Source organism: Ctenopharyngodon idella, chromosome 15, assembly GCF_019924925.1.
Source record: "Ctenopharyngodon idella isolate HZGC_01 chromosome 15, HZGC01, whole genome shotgun sequence".
NCBI lineage: Eukaryota > Metazoa > Chordata > Actinopteri > Cypriniformes > Xenocyprididae > Ctenopharyngodon > Ctenopharyngodon idella.
Genome location: NC_067234.1, coordinates 34969049 through 34981634, shown reverse-complemented (window position 1 = coordinate 34981634; position 12586 = coordinate 34969049). Strand labels below are relative to the sequence as shown.

Sequence of the window (12586 nt, the reverse complement as noted above, 5' to 3'; positions counted from 1 at the left end):
TCTATTTTGTGAAGCTCAACAATCTATATTCTTTGGTTTTACTCATTGATGATTAGGGAATTTTGGCCTTTCTGTTTCCTCATGTTTGTACTCCTGTGGAACAGGAAGTCATGGCTGGACAATTTCATGTTCATGATCACCCTGGTGTGCTAAAAAAAATGTAAATATGAATGGGAATATACTTCAGAGATATTTTACTCATAAAAAATTCTAGAGGTGCCAATAATTGTGGCCAACGTGTTTTGGAGAAAAACATTTATTTCATAATGTGATTTTCCCCCACACCTTCAATTCTTTTCCTTCAATGAAAGGTTAGATTTTTGCTAATTTTATGAATTAAAGATCAAAAGCATAAACAATGGAGATTTATTTTAATAGAATAAAAAATTAAATTTTAAATATATGATCATATTTACCAAGGGTGCCAATAATTATGACCACCACTGTGTATATATATATATATATATATATATATATATATATATATATATATACTAGAGAAGGTTCTATATAGGGCAACATTAAAGGGTTTGTCATGCATAAACAGCTTGTAAACATCCTTTATCGCTAGAAAATGTAAATGACCTATTAAACATGAAAGTATTATACTATAATTAAGACATTTCTCCATATATAGAATCTTTTTTGCACAAAACCTTCTTTACATTTTCTAAGATTGTATGTTTTTCTGTTTTCAGCACATTTATTTTAAAACTAAATACTGTTTAGTATAGGATAATCAGATTTCATCACATTGTGAAGGAGATTTGATTCCCACAACTTCTGCTACACATGGCAAATTTGTGCTACACTGTTGAACCAATGACTTTAACAGAACAAAGTCACAGAGAGATTAGTTATAAGTAACAGCTGTTTTTTGGTGGATGAGGTTTGCGTATGGTTTCAGTTATTCAGATAAGGTTGTTTATCAGTTCCCACATATCAAAGGACATACTGTCAAATTCCTTATTAAAAGGTGTGTTTGTGTGTGCGCATGTGCGTAATGAGCTGAAAATATATATAATGGGGAAATGGGAGTATAACTTCAGTTCCCAGAGGCCCCAGCTGGTGTAAAGGTGTAGAGGTGTCAACATTGTACATCCCTTCATTATACGGACAAATCTCCTGTGTGTTCATAAAGAAAGTTCAAAAGGACAGGTAAAGCAGAGGAAAGAGGGTAAGACACTTGCTTTCTCTCTGATCTGTTACTGTTGTATGTCTCTACCTGACAATCAGCTTGAAAATAACAAAGATCAATGGTTAATCCTTCACTTAATTGAACATGTGGGCTTAAACAAAGTTATAATAAATTATTGTGTCTTACCCAGGATTGAACTATTCAACTTTCTGTATTTGTGGGTAAACTTGTTGTACCTGTAGTGCTCATTTGTTTTGTTTCTGGACAGATGGCAGAAATAGGAATTAAGGTGAAAGTGATCTTATTGGGTGCTGCAGTGGTGACCGTAACTTTAATGACTCTCATCGCTTTGATTCTCTCTCTTGCTAATCATCAGACTTTGAATCGGCCATACTTAACACAGGTACAAACTATAGTAAGATGTGGTTTTGTATAGATTTGTGTTCATTTATGCTATTCTGAGGGGAATAAGTCAACACTAGTAGCAGGTATTCACCAGAAAATTTCATACCAAATTTTTCATGTCTGCTGCCTATATGGTTTATTAACTGATGCACTGCAAAAAATGCTTTTTTTACTTAGATTTTTTTGTCTTGTTCCCAGTCCAAATATCTACAAATTCTTAAATCAAGAAACATTTTCTAGACAAGTAAAAATTATTGTCTTGTTTTCAGAAAAATAAGTCAAAATTAAGTGAGCTTTTCCTTAAAACAAGCAAAATAGTCTTGTTTTCCCATTAAACTGAAATTATCTTTTGTGGAGTGAGGGGAACTAAAATAGGCAAATAGCTATGTTTATAATCTTTAATGTTAACATTCCGCTATATATATATATATATATATATATATATATATATATATACAGTTGCAAGAAAAAGTATGTGAACCACTTGCAGAATCTGTGAAAATGTGAATTATTTGAACAAAATAGGAAAGATCATACAAAATGCATGTTATTTTTTATTTAGTACTGTCCTGAGTAAGATATTTTACATAAAAGATGTTTACATTTAGTCCACAAAACAAAAAAAAATAGCTGAATTTATTCAAATAACCCTGTGCAAAAGTTTACACACCCTTGATTCTTAATACTGTGTGTGGTTACCTGGATGATCCACGACTGTTTTTATGTTTTTGTGATGGTTGTTCATGAGTCTCTTGTTTGTCCTGAGCAGTTAAACTGCCCAACAATCTTCAGAAAAATTGCATTTTTTGCATATTTGAACCCTTTACAGCAGTGACTGTATGATTTTGAGATCCGTCTTTTCACACTGAGGACAACTGAGGGACTCAAACACAACTATTAATAAAGGTTCAGACATTCACTGATGCTCCAGAAGGAAACAGGATGCATTAAGAGCTGGGGGGTGAAAACTTTTGAATTCAAATATCAAGTTAAATTGTACTTAATTTGTCTTCCGGGAAACATGCAAGTGTCTTCTGTTGCTTCCGAAGGGCAGTACTAAATGAAAAACAATGATAATTAAACAAAATAAGAAAAATTGGGACATCATCATCCTGTTCAAAAGTTTTCACCCCCCGGCTCTTAATGCATCATGTTTCCTTCTGGAGCATCAGTGAATGTTTGAACCTTTTTTAATAGTTGTGTTTGAGTCCCTCAGTTGTCCTCAGTGTGAAAAGATAGATCTCAAAATCATTCAGTCACTGCTGGAAAGGGTTCAAATATGCAAAAAATGCTTGAAATCTAAAGAATCTGCAGGATCTGGAGGATTTTTCTGAAGAACAGAGCTCAGTTTAACTGTTCAGGACAAACAAGAGACTCATGAACAACCATCACAAAACAAAAAAACAGTCATAGATCATCCAGATAACCACACACAGTGTTAAGATTCAAGGGTTCACAAACTTTTGAACGGGGTCATTTTAATAAATTCAGTCTTATGGACTAAATGTAAACATCTTTTATGTAAAATATCTTACTCAGGACAGTACTAAATAAAAAATAACAATGATCTTTCCTATTTTGTTCAAATTATTCACATTTTCACAGATTCTGCAAGTGGTTCACATACTTTTTCTTGCAACTGTATATATATATATATATATTAGCCTGTCTTGACTTGGTTGCATGTAAATGGCTGTATATAGGCCTATGGGTCTCGTCAATTAAAAAAATGAAAAAATGAAAAAAGGGTAGCGCTAAAAAAATTTGGAAAACCACTCCTCTAATGTCTGAAACTTTGTATTATGAGCACTTCTTGTTGTTTTGGCCTCTTTACGATGAATCTCTTGCTGTATTCCTCATTTGTAAGTCTCTCTGGATAAAAGCATCTGCAAAATGAATGAATGTAATAAATGTAACTGGTTATAATTATTCATGATTCAATACAAAGCATTATAAGGTGCATTACCAAATGAATTTCTGGAACTACTTCCTCAGTATGGGATTGTGCTTGATGCCAGCTCCAATCACACGGCGCTCTTCCTGTACCAAAGGCTGGGGTACAAAGAGAACGAAACTGGAATAATCTCACAGAAACTGAGCTGTGATGTGGAGGGTGAGTTTTACCAGCTGTTCTGTTATGCTACAAGTACAATATTTTGCAGGGATTAAAAGCAAAAATTTCAAAGCAAATTGAAAGCTGAAAGTAACATACTGTAAATGGTTTCAATAGTAAGATCAGGTCCATATTTATTTCATTATTTTTAATAGGTGGTGGCATTTCGAGCTATGACCAGAACCCCCCGGCAGCTGGAGAGAGTCTTAAGAAATGCTTGGATGTTGCCAAGGCAGCAATCCCAGAAGGCCAGTGGAAGGCTACACCTGCTTACCTTGGTGCTACTGCTGGCATGCGGCTTCTTGGGTAAATGTATTTAAAGGGATAGTTCACCCAAAAAGTGAAAAATCGGTCATCATTAACTCACCCTCGAGTTGTTCCAAATCTGTATACATTTCTTTGTTCTGCTGAACTCAAAGATATTTGGAAGAATGTTTGTAATCAAGCAGATTTGGGGTCTCATTGACTTCTATAGTAGGAGAAAATAAAACTATGGAAGTGAATGGAAATTTTTTATGTTGTGTGAACTATCCATTAATATGGCTGATTTACTATAAAAATGAAAAATATTTTTCTATATTTGCATAAATTATCGGTGGTATTGTTTTCACAGATTACAGAATCAAAGTCTAGCAAACAGAATCCTGGAAGAAGTCGCCAAAACAATCCAAAGTTATCCCTTTGATTTCCGAGGGGCCAGAATAATCGATGACAAGGAAGAGGGGGCTTTTGGCTGGATCACCATCAACTACCTCTTGGAGAGCTTTGTCAAGGTAGGTGACTAATGGCTTTCAAGTACGGATGAAAATAGGATTGATTTACTATTAATAGCAGTCGTTTGTTTCCAAATTTAAGGGTCAGCTTATATCTTTACATGTTTGATTTATTCAAAAAACATGTAATCCATTCAGACATTAACACCTATTGTATAACAAAGATTATAATTTATGGTTTCAATTTCAGAATAAAGATTTTTAAAAATACGTACAATATTTACACCCCTCACATTTTTGTAAATATTTTATTATATCTTTTCATGTGACACATTTCACATTTCATGTGCTGTCCCCTCAAAATGTCCAAAATGTCCAAATTGGGCCCAAAGTGTCAATATTTTGTGTGGCCACCATTATTTTCCAGCACTGCTTAACCCTCTTGGGCATGGAGTTCACCAGAGCTTCACAGGTTTCCACTGGAGTCCTCTTCCACTCCTCCATGACGACATCACGGAGCTGGTGGATGTTAGAGACCTTGTGCTCCTCCACCTTCTGTTTGAGGATGCCCCACAGACGCTCAATAGGGTTTAGGTACCCTCAGCTTCTTTAGCAAGGCAGTGGTCGTCTTGGAGGTGTGTTTGGGGTCTTTATCATGTTGGAATACTGCCCTGCGGCCCAGTCTCCTAAGGGAGGGGATCATGCCCTGCTTCAGTATGTCACAGTACATGTTGGCATTCATGGTTCCCTCAATGAACTGCAGCTCCCCAGTGCCGGCAGCACTCATGCAGCCCCAGACCATGACACTCCCACCACCATGCTGGACTGTAGGCAAGACACACTTGTCTTTGTACTCCTCACCTGGTTGCCGCCACACACGCTTGACACCATCTGAACCAAATAAGTTTATCTTGGTCTCATCAGACCACAGGACATGGTTCCAGTAATCCATGTCCTTAGTCTGCTTGTCTTCAGCAAACTGTTTGTGGGCTTTCTTGTGCATCATCTTTAGAAGAGGCTTCCTTCTGGGACGACAGCCATGCAGACCAGTTTGATGCAGTGTGTGGCGTATGGTCTGAGCACTGACAGGCTGCCCCCCCACCCCTTCAACCTCTGCAGCAATGCTGGCAGCACTCATACATCTATTTCCCAAACACAACCTCTGGATATGACGCTGAGCACGTGCACTCAACTTCTTTGGTCGACCATGGCGAGGCCTGTTCTGAGTGGAACCTGTCCTGTTAAACCGCTGTATGGTCTTGGCCACCGTGCTGCAGCTCAGTTTCAGGGTCTTGGCAATCTTCTTATAGCCTACGCCATCTTTATGTAGAGCAACAATTATTTTTTTCAGATCCTCAGAGAGTTATTTGCCATGAGGTGCCATGTTGAACTTCCAGTGACCAGTATGAGAGAGTGAGAGCGATAACACCAAATTTAACACACCTGCTCCCCATTCACACCTCAGACCTTGTAACACTAACGAGTCACATGACACCGGGGAGAGAAAATGGGTAATTGGGCTCAATTTGGACATTTTCACTTAGGGGTGTACTCACTTTTGTGGCCAGTGGTTTAGACATTAATGGCTGTGTGTTGAGTTATTTTGAGGGGACAGCAAATTTACACTGTTATACAAGCTGTACACTCACTACTTTACATTGTAGCAAAGTGTCATTTCTTCAGTGTTGTCACATGAAAAGATATAATAAAATATTTACAAAAATGTGAGGGGTGTACTCACTTCTGTGAGATACTGTATATAGTTTTGTATGGGTCACAGAGCAGAATTTAAGTTTTTAATCCATGAAAATATGAATCCAGCTTCTCTCCGTGAAGGTGCGCACTTCCCATTTCAAAAGTACTTCGACTGAAACCTGGCATGTCGAAATCTGTGACCAATGAGCGTTCAATACCAATGAATTCAAATTTTTAATTCATAACGAGTGTGGGATTTGATGTTTGCGGTCGCTGCTAAGAATGGAGATGAAGATCGCTGGATAAAGCGCTGAATTTGGTTCCTCGCAGTCATATGGATTCAAAAGATTTGGGATACAGCAAATGAATAAAAATTATGTTTTTAGTCAAGTCAAGTCACCTTTATTTATATAGCGATTTCAACAATGCAGATTGTGTCAAAGCAGCTTTACAGTGATAACTGGTATATGATTTTGGCTGCACAGCAGCTCTTAAAGAAAATGGTGACATTATCCATCTTAAGTAAATTCAGTATTGATTCATTCTGATGTAAGAATCAATAGTTATTCATTTAGTTAATTTATCTGCATTGGAGTAAACAGTGATGTCATCATCCAGCTCAGTTCAGTTCGCATACAGTGGTGTCAATGCAGGCAGATCAAAACACTGTTGAATATCAAATGTCAAGTGTCCCCAACTAAGCAAGCCAAAGGCGATAGCGGCAAGGAACCCAAACTCCAACAGGTGACATCAGGTGGCAAACAGGTGTTAAAATTTTTGTGAATTTATGTTGTGCTTTGGTATATCCTATGGTTGTGTTGTCAGTTGACACCTTTTGTGTCTCACGGCAAACAAAATGGTTAAAAACATCCAGAAATGTTACGTCACAAATTGCAACATGCTGCTTCAGTCGATGTACATTTAAAATGGGCTTCTTTACGGAGAGAAGCCAGATTCGTATTCTCATGAATTAATAACTAAAATTCTGCTCTGTACCTCATCCAAAACTGTTATATATCACCAGAGAGGACTGCGACTGCAACACATCGTCATTAGAACTGCTTCTGGTACCACTTTTGACATTTTCACAACAAACCTCTCTGTCTGTTGTGCTTTTATTTATAACAGTACATGGTTTTCAGAAATTATTCTGGGTAGTTTTAGGGGTTGGTGTCAGATTAGCGGCTCAAAATATCTTTTTAATGCTGTATTGTTACTAAAATTGACATTTTACTACACTTCTCTTTTGTTAGAACATCTCTTAATGGTTTTTCTTGCAGCACACATTTGAGGGCTTTTGGATCCACCCCAAAGCAGGAAAGATTGTTGGAGCTCTAGATCTCGGTGGCGCATCAACACAAATTTCATTCACCCCAATAGACCCAGTGAAAGGCCCCAATTCTACTTCAAATTTCACGCTCTATGGGTACAAGTATGAGGTGTACACACACAGCTACTTGTGCTACGGCATGGACCAGGCTTTGAAGAAGCTTCAGGCCTACCTTCACAAGGTTGGTTTTATGGTTACATAGTTCAATATCAGTAGGTTTACCATAGCAGTTTTTTACATGGGTTTAGAAAGAAAGTGTCTAAAAATAGATATATGGACACATTGAATGTCTTTTATGTTTCTTTTTTCCTCCATCCAGACTGCTGGGGCATCATCTGCCGTCAATAACCCATGCTACCCCAAAGGATATATAGTCAGTGTTACTCTGGCTGAACTTTACAACTCCCCTTGTGTGGAGAAACCAATCAATTTTAACCCCAATGCTAAAGTCACTTTCTCAGGAACGGGTAATTCGCCCTCCTGTCTTTCTTCAATTGAGAACATAATTAACCTCACAGACTGTGCCTTATCACCAGACTGTGGTTTCAACGGTGTCTATCAGCCTCCTGTCAATGGCGAATTCTATGTGAGTGTTGCTTTTAGTCTACTTTTTCTCAGAAATATACTTAAAATTACTTAGAATTAGAATAATCAACATATTGACAGAAAAGTCTAAATATATTTTGCCTGTATTTGTACCCGATCTTTTGATGGAGATATTCTCAAAAGTATAATTAAGTATTCTACGTGTACTCGGCTTGTAGTTGTGTTAGGGTCTTTGACGAATAAGGTTTTTAAAAGTGTAAAAAAAAAACATAATGGAGATAAAATAAATTTTGTCAAGTTTTATTAAGTGTTAACAATGAGATTATGTGGGTTTAATAATCAATTAACACTGCTTTTGTCATTTTTTACAAGATGGACAAAATTTGTCACCAAAAAAGTCATTCGGTTTAATCAAAATTTCGGTTTTACCGAATGATGATATTTTCTAACAATGCTAACAGGCTGATATCTAGCTAGCTAGCAAAAGGACAATTAAACATTTTATATTTAGTACAAGTTTTTAAAATATTACAACATTTTCCATGTTTTATAGCGGTTGTACCGAATGACCTGATGTTTCGGGACATGCGTATGAACAAGTGAAAACATGAATTTTTCAATTAGTTAAGAGAGAGTTAGTTACTTTGCTTCACGACCATGTGGTCCTTTGCAGGTGTCTGAATGATGTCACATCCTGTCACATGATATTGACCCTTTATATTGGTTACTCCGAATTACATCAATGAAATTCATTTTTCCGGACATTCTTTCTCATAACAAAGCAACGACTTCTACACATAATTTTAATACCATTTTGCACTATGTTGATATATGATGTTATAAATCATGCCAGAATGAAAAATAATATACATTTATTACATTTTAAGATATTTTAATCATAAATGAAATGGCTGTATTGGCCTTTGGACGGTTAAACCGAATGACCTTTTGACACTTCAAAATCTTTATATGTAGAAAAATATAATTAATACCTTTTGGATTCAATAAAAGAGATCTAGTTGTGCTACCTTACATACTTTGGATGTCACATCTATGTTTTTAATTATTATTATTAAGGCCTTTGGACAAAAAAATGACCCGTCACGTCATTGACCCATTTACTCTTTTGACTGAGTAGCCTATTAAATACTTTTTCACATAGTTTTACATACTGTCTTATAAACTTACATTGTTTGAAAATATTGATTTATAATGCAAACAGATATGTTCCTAATTCTGAGTATGTGAATTTTTGTGTTCCACTGCTAGTATACATAGGAATTTACTTAAAATCTACAGTTAAAGGTATATTTATAGTATAAAAAATGAATACATGAACAGGAACGTGGTAGTATACTTAAAGTGCAAAAATAATATATAAATAGTAAACTATAAGTACAATGTTAAGTTCACTTAAAGAAAACATATTGCTGTATAAAACTACTAAACTAGTAGATTACTGAGTCCACTTCAAAGTGTACTTTCATAAACTAACTTTAATAAACTAAAGTATTTTACTAGTAAACTAAGTATGCCTATAAGTTCAGTTGTAGTATAGTGGCAGTACAAACAAAAAAAATGTAGTTGTAAAATAGTTGTGTATTCAGTTTACTTTTACACTTAAAAGTATACATTATACACTAAAAAGTGGGCCAATTTAATCCCAAGTACTGAAATAGTATACTCACAAGTATACTACTAGTACATTTATATTATGCTTACTACATAAAGCATACTTGAACTTCAATAAAATTAACTTTAAGTATACTTATTTTTTTCTTGTAAGGGGCCACGGTGAAGGAAATAAGATTTTACCTGAGTTATGATTATGAGTTTGAACAGTTTAAAAAGACGAGTCGCTGGTTTGAATTCTGATGAATCCTTCACTGAACTAAATCAACACTTTTAGTGATGTCTGTATGGAAATTGTCCTCTATGCTTTGTACTTCATTGTTTTGCTCTTCTTACAATAACTGTAAAAGCTACACTCTATGTATATTTCAGGCTTTTTCCTCATACTTCCACATCTTCAACTTTCTTGGTCTTACGCCAAAAGCTGAACTGACACAGGTTCTTTCCACTATTGAGACTCACTGCAACAAAGACTTGAGCACTGTGAGTCCACAGATACTAATACACATTGTAAATTCTATTTCATAGTAAAAATCCTGGTGAGATTAGATTTGATCATGTCAATTACAGTATGATTAAATGTAGAGTGAATTTGACAATGCTGGTGTTATCATTTATAATGATGATCTTTTAATTCATGGTTATGATCTTTATTCCTTTCTCTAGCTTGTTGTTGAAAACCCATCCATTAATGTAAAAACTCTGAGGGATTATTGTGCTTCTGCAAATTATATTATGACTATTCTTCTGAAAGGATACAAGTTCAGTAGTAACACCTGGAATCAAATCACTTTTGAGAAACAGGTAAGGAACGTATTATTATAAGTTGTTCAATAATATGAATATATACTTTTCATACATACATACATATCAATCTCAAATCCTTATTAAAGGGCCTATAATGCCCCTCTCACAAGATGTAATATCAGTCTCTGGTGTCCCCAGAATGTGTGTGTGAAGTTTCAGCTCAAAATCCCCCACAGATCATTTATTATAGCTTGTCAAATTTGCCCCTATTTGGGTGTGAGCAAAAACACGCTTTTTGTGTGTGTCCCTTTAAATGCAAATGAGCTGCTGCTCCCGCCCCCCTTTCCAAGAGAGGGCGGAGCTTTAACGGCTCACGCTTCGGTCGCTCAACAACAACAAAGCTGGAGAATCTCACGCAGCCAAAATGAGGATTGTCAGTAACGGTGTTCAGCCTTACATTGTTCAAACCGGAGTCGACACTGATGGAGAGACTTTAGATTTTAGAGTTAGTGATGTCGACAACCCAGGAAGAAGCTCGTTGTAGTCCCTACCAGCCGTTTGTTGTAGTCCTTAAAAAGCGATTTCTGTAAAAGAAAATATCTCTCTTTGCATTGAACTGTGAGCGTCATAACTTTGCAGATGTTGTTTATGATCAAACAGCAACATTACACACTAACTAAAGTTAAAAAAAAAAAAAGGAAATAAATCAACCACCTCTTTAATATAGCAAATTGAATATTGATATTCAGTGATTCATAAATCATTAGATAATATAAAGTAACTGAGGTTACTTGCATTGCTCAAGATCACAATGGCCCATATATCAGATGACCAGTATGAGGAAGTCATAAAGATCAGTGTGACGTGGGGATTTGTATTCATACATGATCTCATGATGGTTACAGGTAGCAGACGTAGATATCGGGTGGACGTTGGGCTACATGCTGAACCTGACCAACGTGATTCCCTCTGAAAGCCCCGGAGCGGTGACAGGTGTGGTGCACAGTCAATGGGCAGCTCAGACTTTCTTCATCGTATTTGTCCTCTTCCTCAGTCTACTTATTATAGTCATCCTGGTTTTGTTCACAAGGTTGCCATCAACAGCGTAATAATTGATAGATTTTGACATTAAGATAACAAAAATTAGATGTTTTTTCCTTTGTTGAATTCTGTAGCAGTTAAAAGTTCAGTGTGACCATGTGAGGAAATGTTATGGATTTCTGGCTTTGAACATTTAATTTTTCGAACTATTTCTGCTGTATTTCAAAGAAAATACATATATTTAAAAACCATGCTGGCGGTCAACTTTAAATAATTTAAATGCTTTCTTATAGAGTTTCTTATTTCTCCATTGTATTTTGAGTTATCATTATTACAGATATGATGCTATTGTTTTCTTGTGCAATAAGTGGTTTTTGCGTCGCCTCGTGTACATAACATCCATTACTTTTTACACACACTTTGATTCTATTTTCTGGTATTTGTACATGTTTGTACTGTAGGTGACGGTAAATAACATTGTTTTCTTTTGTTTGGAGTAAAAACATTCTCTTGTGTCATTCATATTCAGCTCTTCTAAACACAAAGTGAACAAACATTGAACACTTGTATTTTGGTAACACTTTACAATAAGGTTCTGTTTGTTAACATTAGTTAAAGGTACACTATGTAACTTTTGTTCCTCTAGCTGTTTAGGGTTATGTTGATTCTTGTTTTATTACGAGCTCTGTCACATTCTGTTTTTGAAGGAGCCGGAGCAACTTTTCTTAACAGATAAGACGCACGGGAGAGTGATGTATGATGCAATTTACCTGCATCAGGTCTAAAATATAAACACTTATAACATTATTACCATAGTGAATCGTGGTAAGACAAAAACATGATTTGGAAAAAGGATGTTTAAATTTTGTTCAATTTGATATGAAAAAAAGTTATATACTGTACATCAAGCAGCTGAGTCTTTAGTCATTTTCAAAAATTTGCTAAAGACATATCTTTTTCATCAACACCTGACCCAATAATATTAGCACTTACTTTTTATTTATATTTTTCCATCTATTTGTGTGTATATAAAAAAAAAAAAGCGAGCACTTTACCGATGAAACTGTGACTTGACGTGCCACTTGCATACTGTTGTTTGTTTGCTTCTACTATTCTCATTTGTAAGTCACTGTGGAGAAAAGCGTCTGCTAAATGATTAAATGTAAATGTAATAATTATACTTTTCAATTAAATAAATTTCTTAAAATACTCCTTTGCCGTTTCAG

The 12586-nt window shown here is 35.6% G+C and overlaps 1 protein-coding gene across 3 annotated transcripts in view; it reads left to right on the top strand.

The window, feature by feature from the left end:
* The window catches only part of LOC127495847 (ectonucleoside triphosphate diphosphohydrolase 8-like), a 42732-nt gene extending 30162 nt beyond the window's left edge, over nt 1-12570 (top strand). Inside the window, exons 1-10 of one of the 3 annotated variants that reach the window (XM_051863223.1) lie at nt 1029-1177; nt 1407-1541; nt 3539-3656; nt 3812-3962; nt 4270-4429; nt 7345-7575; nt 7714-7980; nt 9945-10055; nt 10239-10376; nt 11225-12570. In XM_051863223.1, coding sequence (XP_051719183.1) covers nt 1407-1541; nt 3539-3656; nt 3812-3962; nt 4270-4429; nt 7345-7575; nt 7714-7980; nt 9945-10055; nt 10239-10376; nt 11225-11428 — 1515 coding nt within the window. In that variant the 5' untranslated portion in view covers nt 1029-1177 and the 3' untranslated portion in view covers nt 11429-12570. Of the gene's footprint in view, nt 1-1028; nt 1178-1406; nt 1542-3538; nt 3657-3811; nt 3963-4269; nt 4430-7344; nt 7576-7713; nt 7981-9944; nt 10056-10238; nt 10377-11224 lie in introns of those variants that run through there. The other 2 variants (XM_051863226.1, XM_051863224.1) reach the window with 2 other exon arrangements.
* Nucleotides 12571-12586: the final 16 nt, after the last annotated feature.